General features: G+C 39.8%; 1 protein-coding gene across 1 annotated transcript in view; it reads left to right on the top strand.

The window, feature by feature from the left end:
• Window positions 1–10,581: 10,581 nt before the first annotated feature.
• The window catches only part of LOC126257026 (splicing factor 3B subunit 6), a 31,657-nt gene continuing 24,737 nt past the window's right edge, over window positions 10,582–17,501 (top strand). Inside the window, exon 1 of the mRNA XM_049955529.1 lies at window positions 10,582–10,733. Within this exon, the coding sequence (XP_049811486.1) occupies window positions 10,698–10,733 (36 nt within the window). The 5' untranslated portion in view covers window positions 10,582–10,697. The remainder of the gene's footprint in view (window positions 10,734–17,501) is intronic.

Here is a 17,501-nt window from a genome sequence, read left to right as displayed (position 1 = left end):
AAGTGACAAGAAAGGACACCAGGTGCAGTCAGTACATATGCCTGTGGGCCTAATTCAACATATTTAAGAGGCTTTTCTTACAGTCATTGAGGGAACAAGATGCATGCAGCTGCAGATTATGGTACGCATTGAGACAAATGATGCCTGTCTTCTGGGCTCTGAGGTCATACTTGGGTCTTTCCAGTGACTGCCAACGAATGTTGAGAAGACCAGCCCTCTGCATGGACTTTCAACGAAGTTCACAACTTGCAGAATTTCCCCCAGAAATGAGCATGATCCTTTGCTTCCGAGTTGAGTGGAAAGGCTGAACAAGAGACTTCAAAGGTTCTGGGACAAGCTAGACTGTGACCTGCTGGACTTGAGCCACAGGATTAAGAACTGTAGGGTCCCCCTAAATGGGTCAACTGTGCACTACACATCAGAGGCTGCTACTCAGGTAGCTGACTGTGTGTAGCATGCACACAAGTGTTTTTTAGATTATGTGAACCTCCATCCAATCCTGATAATGATAGCTGTAGGAAACGCAGAAGTGCCAGTGTAAGATCAAAAGAAATGCCTCCCACAAGTGAAAGTAAAGTTCTGATTGTGAAAGAACAATACACAGTGATAGAAGTGCATGGTACGAGTCTTGGCAGCTGAAAACTGAAGTTGCAGGTGACGGCCCACGACAGTGCCTTTCGAATGGCGTGCTACAGTCGATGTTCGCTAACATCCATACTAAAGAAGCAATATCAAAAGCAAAAATCGTCAGTATAAAGGGAAGGGTGATACTGAAGACCCCACGGCTGCCCCTAGACCATTGAGGGCCACTAGAAAGAGAGGGACACTTAATACAGAGCCTTGTGGGACCCTATTCTCTTGAATATCAGGGTACTATGGGAAGTACCAAAATGAACCCAGAAAGTTTGGTGCAACAAGAAATTGCGGATGAAAATCAGAAGCGGGTTCCTGAGACCCCACTCATGTAAGGTAGCAAGGATATGGTGTCGCCAAGTGATGTTATAAGCCTTTTGGGGGTCAAAGAAGACAGCAATGAGATGTTGACATCGGTCAAAGACTGTCTGGATGGCAGATTCTAGGCAAACCAAATTATCATCAATGGAACGGCCATGGTGAAAACTACTGTGTGGTGAAGCCAGAAGGCCCCAAGACTCAAAGAGTCAATGCAGCTGCTTGCTGACTGTGCATTCGAGCAACTCACAGAGAACATTGGTGAGAGTAACTGGGTGTTAGCTGTCCATATCTAGGAGATGCTTACCCAGTTTCAGTACCAGGACGATGGTGCTCTCTCGTCATTGAGTTTGGAGCTCTCTCTTGCTCCAGATATGGTTGAAGATGGCAAGGAGGTGACGCTGATGATCCACTGATAGGTGTTTGAGCATTTGGATGTGGATGCTGTCTGGCCCTGTGGCTGTATCAGGGTACGCCTAGGGCACTGAAGAATTCCCACTCACTAAATGGGGCATTATAGGACTCCAGGTGGCGTGTATTAAAGGATAGCTGCAATGACTAAATCCACTCTTTAAGGACAGAAAAGGCAGGATGATAGTACTCAGATGCAGAGACTCAAGTATAATGTAGAGGAAAAGTTTGGCTACAACATCTGGGTCAGTGGAAACAGCATCATTCTAGGAAATACCAAGTACACCCGGAGGGGATTGGTATACACCGGACGTCTGATCTTTGACCAGAGCTGTGAAGGAGGCATATGTGGCCCAATGGTTGAAACATACCATTCCAGCATTATTGCTTCTGTCGTTTTATTAGGTGGCGGACCCAGACATGAGATGTTTTAAGGGGATAGCATGTCAAATTGTCTGACTTGGAGCAGGAGAGGCACCACAGGACATTTTAATTTCCACTGCCTATACTTTTACAAATAAATTCAGAAAACTTTGTCAGCATGGCCAAGAAGGATTCAGGATTCACACTCATAGCAGTGGAAGTTCAAAAACATAACAAAATATTTTTTTACATGAGTAATTTCATCATTTTTTTCACTTACTATTGGCTGCATTTGTTGCTATATTCACACTTTTCTTCATAAGGAAGAGAGATTCTTTGATGAATTTTGCACAGCATACTAACCATACTTACAAGTGCGCGAAACTCTAGAACTTATTTAATATGACAGAATGAATGAGCTGTTACATTTCAAACTTCATGTTTAGAAAAATTTATAGTTAATTATCTCAATTTTTACCACAGTTTTTAATAAACTTGGAAAATTCTTGAGTTTTGCATCAAGGAGTGTTTAATAAGCATACCAAGTTTGAATGTAATAGGATGTTTATTTTGGATGTTACATGTTCCAAGTACAGAAATGTGTGTTTTGTAGAAAATGGCTGTTAAAGTTTTTGCTTGTATTTGGCATTCTTTTAGAACTGTCCAGCATCATAAGCAGGTTCTTTTTCATTTTCTAAATCAGTTTTATTCTTTTCCACGTTCCTATGATGCACTGTTCTTGATTTTATCACCTCCAGAAATGATTTATCTGCTTTCACTACATGCTCTCTATCTATTGCATACAAATCGATGATGCAGTTCACTTCGGGCTTAATTCCCATTTTCTCTAAAACATATTTATTGCTTTGCTCACCATCATTGAAACATGAAACTGCATCATAAACACCAATAGCAAGTGCAATTCTTCTCACAATAATGGTTTTTGGCAATCTTTTTCATACACATTGCTTAAAATTTTCGTTTGCTTTTTGGGTACCGACATGAAGACATTTCATCAATAAGTCTTCATTTGCAAGGTTCCTGAATATAGGTTTGATGGCTTCCATTACAGCAGTTGGTAGAGAATTCCTGTTATGATATTCTTCACCTCTAGCAATTGACTTTCAGTAGCCACACTGTGATTCACTTCCTCTTGGGCACAAATTGTAGATAGAGTTATTGTCTGTGGACATTTTATGGAAGTATAAGGCCCAAACTGCTTGCTTCATATTTTCAAGTGTGGTGTATTCTTTCTTGTTGCCAAGCCATAACATGTCTATAGCTTGTCAGTTTCTGCATCTGTCAGTCGCCTCTCCCTTTTATTCCCTTCTTATCAGGTAAAATTTTTCTGAGAAATCTTGTCTCAGCCTTCTAAGTCTAGTGCCACGTCTTTTCTGTACATGTCCCACACATTCTAACATCTGCACAATAGTCCCAGCTCTATATGGAGACATTTTTTAAACTCAAGGAAAGCTTTACTATCACCATCACCAAGCTACTTCACATATTGCAGGCCATGGGAGGCAAAAGATCTCGTAAACAAGCTGACAACTCTCTGCATGTCCATACCTCCACTTGAGCCCTTATAGTTCATATTACACTCATGATTTCTAATCCCTTTCACACAACTATAACAAAATTTGCTCAACACTTCAGCATGTAGTCCTTTCCCAGGGTGCGCAGATGTTGTTGTAACAACATCATTCAATGAAGTGTGCCTCTTTTTTGCCAGGTACCATCAAAAGTGGTCACTATGCCCCTGTCACTATCATTTTCGATAATAGATTCTTCTGCTGCACTTTTCATTGATTATTCTGCAACTTCTTTTACAGACCCAATCACTAAGACATACTATCATTCAAATTTTGCTAGAGGAGGTGGAAGATTCATCACTGCACACAGTGTTCTTGCTGCCTTCTGTCCCCTACCAATACAGTGCATGCCATATGCTACCCTCAAATACACATGTCATGCAAAGCCGCACTAACGTTGCATTTACTGCATATCCCAAAAGTTCGTAGCAAGGCCTTTCCTGGCACTCTCATCTTCAACCACAGAAACACACTGCATATCAAAGCAATACTTGCACATAACATTGTCCAATATTAACGGTGACAGTATGTTAACATCGACAATAATATTACATGAACCTTCAGATATGGTGTAATGGTTAGGAAGAAATTACAGTGATACAGGCATGTATGACGAATGGAGCAAGCCAGAATACCAAAATTGATACTGGAGTGGAAACCGGAGGGGAGGAGAAGAAGAGGACGACCTCTGACCACCTGGCTCCAAAATGTACAGCACACAATGAGGAGAATGTGCGCAGGGGAAGAGGACACACAAGATCGATACACCTGGAGCAATATTTTGAAAAAATGGTTTAAGAACGTTTATTCTTTGTACAGTAATTTCCGAGTAAATTATTATTATGTTGGAGATACACCTCTGTAATGAGAGAAAGCTCAAAATAAAAAAAAAAACCTTCAGATTCACAGCCTCCATTTTCATTGGCACCAAAAACAAGTTTCGTTCTAAAAGCACTCGGCAATGGTTTGTTTATCGGCTCTGAGAGGTTGCATTCTTGAGCTACTGGTATAACATTTATTGTTGCACCCTTTGCTGGGTATCTGTTGCCCTGGTGACGTTGTTTACGGTTGAAGCAATGAATTCTAGACATCTTGTGCAATCATATGCCACAAACGAACACAAAACAACACAGCCAAATGAAAAACTTTTCGAAATTCACAACACCATACTGCAGGCATTTTAAACAGAGAACAAACAAAATGAGAGATCAAAACAATGCATGTCGATATCAGCAGAGAAAGTATCGATATCAATAGTCCTTTGTTTCAAATATGACAATCTCTGGCGCAAATATAAACATTCGAATTCTACAGAGCGAAGTACACTTACATGTGACACAAGAATGCTGTCCAAAGGGGTTGTGGCGCTGGATCTTGGTACACTTAAGATCAAATAATGTGCCTTATAATGTCTCTAGTATATATGTTTTAAACATGAAACTATTCAGGGAGATGTGATCTACAAAACAGGTATATTTTTGAAAAATCTAATTTTTTTAAATTTGTGATGTCATACACCCCCCCTCCCAAAAGGTAATGAGGTGCTCAGTCGATGACACTAGGGAGCCGGCCTGTGCTCTCTAATGGCCTAGTCAATTTTCTGGGTCCACCAAGGTACTGTCTTCCGATTGGAGGGTCTGAAGGAATAACAGATCTCTAAGTCACCTGCTGATAGAATGGGTGCGGTTGCACCCTGGACTGCCATGTCAATGCTTTCATGTAGTGAGGTGCTCAGAATGACAGTGGAGGTGAAAATATACCAGTCAGCATCTGGGTGGGTGCCCAAAGGAGTGACACAGAGGGAGTGACTGGAAGATTAGGGAGTGATCGCTAACACACAGGTCATTTTAAAGAGACAGAGATCGATATCTGCCATAAGTTTTTGATGTCTTTATCACGACCAGTGGTCATTATTCCACACCACAGAGGGTTATGGGCACTGAAGTCACCCAAGATTAGGAAAGGTGGGGGAGCTGAGATATTAATTCAGACTATATGTTCTGAGGCATTCTACCACCAGGAGGGAGAAAAACATAACACATGGTAAAATCTTGAAATTCTCTTACTCGGGTAGTCACAGCCTCCAAAGTTGTATTAAGAGATGCAAGTTTATTGTATACAGAATCCAGTACATATGTGGAAGCTCCATCCAACACTGTATCAAAATCGGCATGATTCTTAAAATAAACCTAGTAGCCACGAATGGCAGGGGTCTGCGTTGCTGGAAATCAAGTTTCTGGGGGGCAATGCAGAAAGCAGGACATGAACTGAAGAGATGTCACAGCTCAGCCAGATGGTGAAAAAAACCATTACAATTCCACTGGAGACTCGTGCTGTCAGTGTACTGTGAGGGCATGAAGGGAGCATGGAGGCAGGTAATGTCCTAGGGTCACCTGGTGCCACCAGTTGAGAGGTGGTGTTATCAACATACATAGGAACTGAGAAATGTTGTGTGGAGCGATCTGTAGCCTCAGGGGCACTGGGACTGCTGCTGCAGCCACAGAGGCAGAAAGTATGGTTCTGGTGGCGAGGGAGCCACTGGAATTTCCTTCATCTTAGAGGACTTCTTTTTGTCTTTCTTTTCCTTGGCGATTTGGGTGACTGGGAGGGATTCGCTGAATTAGTTGCAGGGACTGAAGAAGAATATGAAGCCCTACAACCAGAGGACTGTGACTCCTTCCATTAATGGCTGGTATCCAGTTGCAGACTGGCAGAATCCTTGGATGGTAGTAGCCCTAGGGATCCCTTCCTGGTGTGAGAAGCTGGAAGAGAGTGAAGCGTTTCCAATGATAGTGAAACAGGGTTGGGGACGAGCCATTGTTCCCAAAGTGGGTGTGGGGAAGGGGGGGAGCTGCAGGAGGAGATCCCCAAACCCTCAAGGGGGTAGGCATAATAGGGCAGCTCTGAGGACTTGTTGAAGGATGAACAATGGAGGAGAGTACCATCAGCAGAGAAGGCGACATTTTCATAGCTGTTGTGTGTGATATTGTCATGCATACAGGATGTAGACACTCCTACTTGGCCTCAGTTTGTCCAGAGTCTTATATTGCTGCATTTTTTTTTCTCCCTGAAAGACAACATTGGCTGTTGAGTAGGGAGAATGGTGCTTTCCATAGCTGATGTGGACAGAGTGAGGAGTGCAAGTAATGTTTGTGTGTAATGATCATCCACAATCCCTACAGATTGGGCTGCCTTCACAATGTGAACATATGAGTCAGAATTTCATACATTTGAAGCACAGCATAGGGGGTGGAACCTACAGTTTTATGTCACATTGGTACACCATCATCCTGACCATTTCAGGCAATCAATCAGCCTCAAAGGCCAAGATGAAGGCTGCAGGAGCAACCCTATTGTTATTTGGCCCCCTATGGACATGACGGACAAAGTGTAGTTCTTGTTGCTCGAAGTTGGTGCATTGCTCAACATCTGACTGCAAGAGGGGGTCACAATGGAAAATGATGCCTGGAACTTGTCCTCAATAGTCTCTACAAAGAATGAAGACTTTGTGGCCAAAACAGAATCTCCATCTGTCCTTGTAGAAACAAGGGAGTACTTCTCTGCTTGTTGTTTAGCCTCACATTCCTCCCACAGTGTAGCCAATGAAGGAAACATTTTGCGGTCATATGTATCTGCATTGAACGAGTTCTTTCCTTCTGATGAGACTGCTAGGGCCATATGACCACCAGCAGAAGAAAGCTTCATCTGCTCATGAGCAACTCGTCATCCATGGTGCCATCTTCTCCAAACGCCCCCCCCCCCCTATGGATGCTACCCAGCCTCAGCAATGGCCACCTGGCCAGTAATCTGTTGCTTTGAGCCCCTGTGCTCCAGTCATGATGGGCACATGCTCCTTGACGTAGATTGGGTGGTTTCAGCTCAGTCACCAACATTGCGACCCCTGCGTTGTCAGGGGACTACCACCATGCAGATAGTTGATATCTCTCCCGCAACAGGATGGCTACCATGCTGGGTTTTGGGCATACCGACTAACTGGAAAGGAAGGGTGCACAGGTGGAAAGGCACAAAAGTGAAACAGGCACCACAATGGGCGACCTTCCCTGCAGAATTTACACTTGTGAAAATTTTGGAAAAATGATGGCAGGTCAAACCAACCATTGAGGACGGTGTATTTATTAATGAAAAAGTGTAGAGAGCACCTGAAGTGGAATGGAAAACTAGGATCCTAAACCATGCAGCAGGTCCAAGCAGTGTCTGCACCACAAAGATCATCTGATGGGAAGGAGGAAGGACAAAGGGATAGTGGAAGTATAGGCTTCCAGCACACAAAGAGAAATAGTGCTGCAAAGGCTGGCAGGCCATGGTAGAACAGCATGTATCCACAAAAAGAGTTGTGAGCCCCCTAGGGGGCAAATGACTGCAATTGACTTGACATGACAGACAGTGTCAATACACCTTGACGTGATGGTGCCGTGACAGCCAGTGTGAACTGGCCATTATTCAAGATCCCTAGATCAACGAATACAATAAGATTCTAAAATCTTGGAGGAGTGGCTTTTCTACAGATGATATTTACATGCCAGCTGTTGGTTAGTTTGACATAGCAGACAGCATTTTCATCTTCCAGTGTTAGAGAATTTCTTTTGTAAATGTGTTTATAGTCCCTTATTTATGGTTCCATAAAATATATTCCTGGATTTAGTTTCCTTGTATTTAACTCTTGCCATAGCTCTAATGCCATAACCTGCACTAACGTGCATGTATGGGTAGTGGTGGGGGATGCATGTGTAAAGGCCTGTCCACACGCAACGATCGGTCTGCGCAGATATATGAGCGAAAATCTGTGCGTGCAATAGATCGCTGCAAATCTGGTATGTTCATATGACCCAAGTTCCAACCCACAGATCGCCTGCCATCTGTCGGGGCAGAAAAGAAATTTTAGTAGCAAGCGACCACACTCTCGTATAGTGAGCTCAAAGTTTATTTCAGTTATTCAGAAATGGCAGATATTCTATTACGGTCTGTGTTCACAACTTGTGTCGTGAGAAACAACAAGCAAAAAAATGTCAAAAACAGAAAGCGAAATCACAATGTTCTACATAGTGGCCACTTAAGCAAAGACCGTTTTTACACGTAATTTTACTTCACGAGCTGTGGGGCGAACTCGACGACTGAGATTGAGGATAAAATCCCATTCAGAACTCTAGACAAGGATTCATAATATATCTGGAAAGTTTTACCTGTAGTACTTGTGATAGCGAATTCTACAGTTTACATCCAAATCACTCTTGTTATGAACCACAAATTATATTAGGAAGTAAAAAAGTGTAATAATAACTGTGTTCCTTAAGGCACTGCTTCAAGATGTTTCACTGTCAGCTTAACGCAATGTCCTGACTACACTCTTATTCAGATCAAATATAGGGCCTTCTTTTTTTCTATACTGTCACAGTTCACATTAGATTATGGCATAGGACACCACTGAGTAAAAGTATGCTAGCAGTCCCCAGGCACCAGATCAAATAGATTTCGTTAGTTTGCTTAGCTGCTTGCGGTAAACAGTCCGCAACGAAAGTTTCCTTTTTTAATTTTATACCGTTCCCTGTTTGCCATAGGGTCAACCGCTCGTAATTTCGCTGTTAAAGAATTATAAACAGCTGCCTTCTTATCCCTATCGCTGTATTCCCTACTTTTAATTTTCCACGTACATGTATGACTCCTATAATTTTCGACAAATCCGGCAATGAACTATCTAGAACACTAATGTGTATCTGCCTCTTTAAAATTCACTCTGCAGACATAGAAGAGAAACACCTGAGTTAACAAACAGCTAACTCAAACGTGTTTTAGCGATAGATTTGCAACTGTCTCCTGTCCAGCCTCTCCAACGTCCTATGCAGATGTGATTTGAATCCACAGATTTGAGCAATTCCGCTCAAACCTCCAATTCCAACTTCCAGATTTGCGTACATCTCGTATCTGCGCAAATTTCCTGTCCACATGCAACCGTCTATATGCACAGATGTGATGTGCACAGACATTGGCGCAGACAGATCGTTGTATGCGGACGGGCATTAAAAAATTGATGTCTGTGGAAACCCCGCGAATTACTATAGAAACACTCTGTTTCCTTGATTGAAAGAAAGAATAAAAATCTTCGGAAAAAAAAATCGTTATGTCGATGTGCTTAGCCGTGTTCATATTTAAAGGATAAATGTTTATTTTTACTCCACGCTTGTAATTACGGGAAGATAGGAGCAACGTGAATTTCCGTGGGAAAATCTGTATAGCCATTAAAGCCCGGTCCACACGCAACGATCTGTCTGCGCAGACATCGGCGCAGATGTCTGTACATGCAAAAGATCGCTGCAAATGTGGTGTGTTCACACGACACAAACCGCAGTCCACTACTCGCTCGCCATCTGTCGGTGTAGAAAAGAAATATCAGTGGCAAGCGACTACGCACCCCGTAAACGTCAAAAATTTAATTCAGTTATTCTGAAATATAGAAATGGAGGAAGTTCTGTTGTACTCTGTGTTCACAATTTGTGTTGCAAAAAACATTCAGACCAACCGCAGGAAACAGAAAAAGCGGTCAAAATGGTGTAGACAGTGGCTGCTAAACCGAAAGCAGTTTTCTCACATAAATTTACTGCGAGATTTGCAGGGCGTACCTTAAGAAAGCCAAGCAGATCAAAATACCATAACGTTGGCTGGTATACTTGGGTCTACTCCTACACAAGATCTTCTAGATTTCTGAACATTGGATAACTCTTTTCAGTAAACAGTTCGCAACGAATTTTTTTTATTACTGTTTCTCTGTTTGCCGAGGCGTCAACAGCCCGCAATTTTTCAATTAGAGCATTGTATGGTGCTGTCTTTTTTTGTCTCGGTCACTATATTCTTTACTTTTAATCTTCCACAAACATGGGTGGTTTCTATATATTTCAATGAATTCACTAACAAACTCTCGAGAACACTGACGAGTATCAGCCATTTTAATGCCCTGTGCGCACAAATACAAACACTAGACTGAGCAAACAGCTGTTTCGCGCCAGATTTGCGGCGATCTCCTGTCCACACGATCCAACTTGTCTGCGCAGATGTGGTTTGAACCCACAGATTTGAGAGGTTTCGCTCAAACCTCCAACTCCAACTTCAAGGTTTGCACACACCTCTGGTTGGTGCAAATCTTCTGTCCACACGCAACGATCTGTCTGCGCAGATGTGATGTGCGCAGACATTTGCGCAGACACATCGTTGCGTGTGGACGGGCCTTAACTTTGATTTCGCTATTGTCAAAGACCTTAGGTTGTTGTTATCGTTGCCAGGATTAGGAAAGTAGTTGTATGTTGTTGTTGCAGTGATTGGCGTAATTGTATCTGACAAATCATTTTAACAACATCTTGAGTTTAAAAAATGGCGACGTTAGCATTGATGCAGCGGAGGGCAAATGTGAGTAGCAAGTGCCTTGAGAACTTGTAGCAATTAATGTTTTTCCATGCGTGCCTCAGATTGATTGTGCTGTTTTCGTGCTTAAAGTGAGTGTTACATTATGATATTTTGTTAATACATTAGCGATTGTCATGTTTTACGTGACCGCAGTTCTGTTGTAATGGGCATATTATTGTGTTCGTCGTTTTCAGCCTTGTGAGAACTTTGTTGCTGCTGGCATCACTTGTAACTTCGTTCGCCACATGTTGAATCATAATGATGAAGAAGTCTTTTTCTCATTGACTTTTAATAAACTCTCGATTGCAAGTGATTTTGCAAATTACTCTCACCGTTTAATGTTTTTTCGACCTGATGGCCCCTACATGGAACTGATCAGCATGATGAAGACCTAGCTGAGTAAATAACGAACTTGCAGCATCAGTGGGGTTGGAAGCAGAGATCATTTTTATATGGTTTATTTTTCTTCTGCCGACAAGTGCCAATCATCAGTGATAAGATGGTAGATGCTTTTAACGCAAGAGGCAGTAACACACAAAGTATGAAGGAAGCCTATTACAGGGTTGTGCTGTTACTTTGTTACAGAAATCTCAAACTTTGAAGATCGCTTGTACATTTATTTAGAAAATCTGTTTGCATAATTAACAAAGTTATTATTCCAGGTATCATTTGTTTTAGACCTTAAACAATTAGAAAACTGACTTGATAGTCAGCGTTATTTCTATTTCTTTTTGACCCTGTCACTCTGAATTTGCACGTCATATTTCATCTCACACTCAAAGTACTGCCATATGCTTATATGTCCATTTACATAGTTGACAAAGTGACTATCAAAAGTATATCAGATGCTAAGCTTGTCTCAGATGACTAGTATTGTTTACTTTTGCCACACCTCCAGCATGAAACACAGAAATGGGCTAAAGTAATGCATTGGACTAACCCCCTCCCCTTGAATCTTGGATGATGTGACAGACTGGTCTGTAGCACAGCCCGAGATTTAGGTTAGGCTAGAAAGTGACAGTTTCGTTGTGAATTGGCAAAGCCAACAAATGTGAAAGCAGAAAATGTGTTTGTGGTAACAAATTGACCAGTGGTGAAGTGCAATGTTTATAACTGCACCATATTGAAAAATGTAAGGTAGTCTTGTATGTAACATTTCACACATAAATGTGGGGAAGCAATTAACATATTTGATGTTAAATTTCTCTTCTTCAGAAATGGTTTTCTTGCCGTTGCCAATCTTTATTTTATATCCTCTCTACTTCTGCCATCATCAGTTATTTTGCCACCCAAATAATAAAGCTAGTCTTCTTCTTTAGGAGGATTGGTCCTAGAACTTCGGACTGCTTTTTAGTGCAGTGTGGTGCACATATACATGTATTAACAGCTACATGTGCTTTTAATTGGCTTCTGACATCATAATTTATTGTTATTAGCCTTAAGTTATCACTGCCAGATAAATATACGGATCTTCCAGAGTTCTTCATACATTAAGGTCTTCAACATTTTGCTTTTTTCCCCTGCATGTCAGTCTGTTTTCCATTTGGTTGTCCTCTAAAATTTTTCCTTATCAAAAAGATACCAACACAGAAGCTCCTTAGTCCTTATCCCATCCTGTAATATTGCTGTATTGGCAGCTCACTTCCATTTCAGTTTGTTTAAATAGTCACTGTCACATACTCAATTTCTGTATTGTCTCCTATCGTTTTCTGTTTGGTTTTTGTCCCTTCTTGTTATGCTCAACCTGCTTATATTATTTCCATTGCTCAGTGGGCAGCCCTCAATTTTTGAAATGTTTGAGCACATTTGCTTCAGTTTATAAGTTGATACTGTCAGTATACACTGGTTGTAGGCTTCCTTACATTCAAAATTTACCTGTGCTTTTGAATACTACGCAGAATTTCCCAAATAAACTTCAAACCATATTTATTCACATGCTTGTGTGTACGTGCGTGTGTGCGCGCTTTCAACTGCCTTAAGTGCAGTATACAGATTTGTCAACTTTTTCGATAACTACATGATTAACTGTTGCTATTCTGCTATTGGCATACAGTTTGTTTAATATTTTTGTCATCCTGTAGTTGATATTAAGGCCTGATGCCATATTTGCTTTCTTCAGTTCTTCCATCCTTTGCTGAATGTCTTCTGGATCTGAAAAAAAAGGGGTCATCTGCAAATTGAAGATGGTTCATATAAGATCCATGTATGTGAATTCCTACCACATCCCATTTCACTGATTGAAAATCTCTTCCAAAGCTGCAGAAAATAGTTTTGGTGAAATGGAGTTCCCTTGTGTAACTCCTTTCTTAGGTTGGCTGGTTGATTTGGGTGAGGGGACTTAACAGCGAGGGTCATCAGTCGGGAGGAAAAGGGAGGGAACCATCTTGGCATTTGCCTGAAGCGATATAGGGAAATCATGAAAAAGATAAATCAGGATGGCCAAACGCAGGTTAGAACCATTTCTTCCCGAATGCGAGTCCAGTGTGCGCGTCACCTTGTTCAGTCTCCTTTCTTAATTCTGACACTTTCATCCCCTTCATATAATCAGATGCCAGCTTTAATTTGTTGTATAACATTCTGTTGCTTGGTTCTCTTTCATATATGCTGGTATACATCTTTTTGCATTTGTCCCTGCGCATGCTCTTTGCGATTGCAGTGAGATGGCATTCGGTTTAAGACGTAAGGACATTGCCTGCAGTGAATTCCAATTTATGAACCGTGCCTTTAGACGAGAGTTTCAGAATCTAATACTGAGTTTTGTCCAATGATACTGGAGTTTGATGTAGCACTCATTTATAAACATTTGGCTTATGAAGAAACTTAAAATTGCTTGCAAATAATGTCTTCTTGCCCCATCTGCCTCCTTGACATCACAACATAGTTGACAGGGGTACCAATGCAGATATTGAAGAACTCTTGGTTTCTGCCTAACTGAATGATGCTATGCTGCATCTGTTTATACAGATGGCTTGAAAACCACTAAAAGAATAATTTACACGTATTTTTCAATGAAAGAACTAAATTGTTTGAATAGGTTAGACTCCCTGAAAGATATCAATGAGAACTGAGCACACTGCAATCTTAGAAAGTCTGGTACATGTAATGTTTGAAGAAACAATACAATCCTTTGTCATGTTGTACATTATTAACCATAGGCTAAATGGCATTTTCACCTTAAAAGAAAAATTTCTTAGTAGAAGCTGTAAAATAGTGAGATAGATTTGCTTCGTAGTTCTCAGCACTATTAGTTCCTTCCTTGGGGAGGAGAAAGGGTTAGGTTGTGGAAGGTTAAATAGTAAGAGCAGGATACTCACACCCTATGACGAGAGGGACCCACTTGTTTTGAGAATGAGGGGCAATGAAGCTCTTTATTAGGTCAGGATAGTGTCAGTTACTTTCATGTGTAACAGTGGCACTAAATATTTTGCCTCTTGAAGGTATGTATTGGCAAACAGTTTTATTTCAAAAATAAAACTGATAACCATTTGATTTATGAAATATTGGAAGTGCTATAGGTTAGGTTAACCAGTGTGAAATTTGAAACAAAAAGGACTATCCTGCCTTTGATTAAAACCCCTGTGTGGAATCACTGGCAGTTAAAAGGTGGGTGCTGTCGTGATTGGTGAGGCAAAATATGATAAAATTCTGACAACAGACTTCCTTTACAGCAATAATATGTCTTGTGGAACAAAGCCAGTACACAAAGCAGTGCACAATATTCAGGACACACATTTTCTCTCAGAATGACAAGCAGAGATAGTGTCATTGTGTTACACCAATGGGAAAAAAACACACAGAACCAAGCAGAATGAAGTTTTACACTGCAGCAGATTGAAAACTTCATTCCGGAAACATCCCCCATGGTGTAGCAACAGGAGTGCTAGTTCCGCAAGTTTCGCAGTAAAGCTTCTGTGAAATTTGGAAGGTAGGAGACAAGGTACTGGCGGAAGTAAGGCTGTGAGGACAGGTTGTGAGTCGTGCTTGGGTAGCTCAGTTGGTAGAGAACTTGCCCACAAAAAGCAGAGGTCCCAAGTTCGAGTCTCGGTGCGGCACATGGTTGTGATCTTCCAGGAAGTTTCATAGTAGAACCAAGCAGTTTAATAAATGTAGACTGTTGCAAAGTTTATAATGAGTCAGGTGGTTTTATACAGTTCAACATATTCCTATTTAAATTTATCCCAATTTTTGAAATGGTTACCCCAGAAAAATTATTAAAATTGTTAAAATATCAAATCATTTCATTCTTGAAAGGGTCAGTCCATGTGAAATCAACCAGGGGTCTGGTTCTTGGTATCTCAGAGTTGGATAACTTTTTGTACATTTATAGTAGCTGTAATTTGCAGGAAAAATCCCAAATTAATTTTTTTTATCTTTCTTATTTGAGCTGTTGATTTTTAAACCCTCCAAAATATTTAAACTTTAAAATCACCGTATCTCAAAATCTATTTGACTTGCAGCCCTAAAATTTGTACCATTTTATTACAGTTTCTTATAAGATTTAGGTGTATTTGCTAATTTGTAATATTCATAACAAGCTGAATTTTTCCAGATTAAATTATTTTTAATATTTTAAAAATGGAATTAATTTTTTGTTTAAAAATGTGCGATAGTGTATTTGTTAATGTGTGTGCCAAATTTCATGATGGTGTTCCAATGGGAACTTATTAAAATATATTTTATTTTACTGGTAAGTGCAGCACCTAGTGCATAGTCTGTAGGGCATTGGACTTGCTACTGGGTCATTCCATATCAAGTCACCCAATAAAAAATAAATTTTACACCCACCTCCTTAGATTTTCATGAAATTTGGCTCAAATGGTTCTAATACCATCCTGACAACACCTGCAATTTTTTTTCTGTATCTCTTATAGTTTTTTTTATATAAATTTTTAAAGTTTTTATGTTTTGCGTTTTCCGAACCTTCGGAAATGGTAAATTTAATTTGTATTCAAAACTTTAAAATTGCTTATCTTAAAAACTCTTTTAGATAACATCATTAATTTTTGTAGCAAGTTTATTTATTATACATATTTGAACATAAGAATGATACTATTAAAATATATTAATATTTTCTATGAAAAAAAAGTATTTTTATTTTAACGGATGTTTTGTTTTATAAGAATTGCAGTATCTAGAGACTCAGACCTGATAGAATGCTCAAATTTGTTTTAATTTACTCTTAAACATATAGGCTACTTGATAAAACAAAAATAATGATTGATTTTTAACATGTTTATGAATTATAGTAGATTACATTAGAATTATGTACAAAGATAAAAATAATGATTGCTTTTTAACATGTTTATGAATTATAGTAGATTACATTAGAATTATGTACAAAGATAGTGTACTTACGACACTTATGTATAACCCAACTAATTGCTTGAAACATTGAATTTTTTGAGTAATTTTGTCTTTTTAATAAACATTAATGCTGATTCAAACTGTTTTTCCACTTCCTCCAAGAGCTTTCAGTTCTTTTGATACAGTCTTTTTTGAAGTATTACATTCTTCCAGTGCCGCTTGATTGAGGTGCGTCTACTACACAACTATGTGCTCCAAAGGCACTATGCAAGAATCTTCTCTTTCAGGCCAGTAAAATGATGCAGCTGGTCCTGAAGGATGTAGAAATAGAATTTCTGCATCTTCTCCATCATTGAATATTGTTTTTACCAGTCCAAAGTACCAGTTACCATCATAATTTGCAGCCACATAGCTACTTATGGATGGTTCAACACGAACCCAATCAGAAGAAGAATGGAAAGAAAAGACTAAGGAGGGTTTTACACTATTTGTAGCCCTTCTAATTTCAAGATTGTTTGTTGGAAGTGGTTTGAAGTTATGAAAACTTCTTGTTCCAGGAATGGTTCGGGTTGCTGAAAAACGTTTTTCTAGTTTTAACCGTAGCAAATCAGCTTCTTTTTTATCAATAAAGTGAAAATGAATGTATTCAATATTTTTTTCACAAAACTTGTACACATCGATTGCTGTCATTATTTGTTCTTCGTCTGAAAGCTGTAGACTGGCTTTCCTTAAAATTCTTTTAATAGTTCCTCCTAGGCCATCACAAATTGACTTCCCATGACTTGTTGCAAAGAAAGAGTGTTGGGTCTTCAAATTAAAGTCTCTCAAGTGTTCAGTCAAATTTTTAAAACTGTTTCTATTTTTGTACTGCCCAGAAAAAACCATCTGTAAAGTATTGAACTGAGTCAATGTCAGTATGATGTAATGACAGCCACTTTGTAATTTCTTTTTGTACAAAGTTAACAAAACCAGTGTCATGTTCTTGGTCATCACTAATAAAACAGTGGTTGGAAACAAAAACATTGTTTTCCTCATTTCTTAGAAAAACTCCAACTTTGGATCTCATTTTGTAAAACAAAGGAATAATTTTCACTGAAATCCATCACAATAATTGTTGGTTTGGGTGGTGGGTCTTCTTTCAATCTTTTAAAGGCTGCTGATTGGGATTTTGCTATAAACGAGTGCGGGGTGAGCTTTTCCAATGACCTAACCAATAAAGAAATGCAGTCTTCAGCACTGATAGACTGTTTGATCATTTCTGCCCTGTCTGTGTTAACCCACTGACTGATTACAATTTCTTCTTCTAAATCATAATCTTCACTTAGTTTTTCAGTTAAGTACTCAGTTAGTGCAGTATTTGCAGGACAGCTGTCTCTGTGATGTAGCATGCAGTTTTGGTTTTCCGTGTTGCACACAAGCATCTTAATTAGGTCTTTATAACATTCTTCAATTTTCACAGCATCCAGT

This window comes from Schistocerca nitens, chromosome 1, assembly GCF_023898315.1.
Source record: "Schistocerca nitens isolate TAMUIC-IGC-003100 chromosome 1, iqSchNite1.1, whole genome shotgun sequence".
Lineage (NCBI taxonomy): Eukaryota > Metazoa > Arthropoda > Insecta > Orthoptera > Acrididae > Schistocerca > Schistocerca nitens.
Note: the sequence above shows the minus strand (reverse complement) of the source record. Positions and strands in the feature narration are given on the sequence as shown.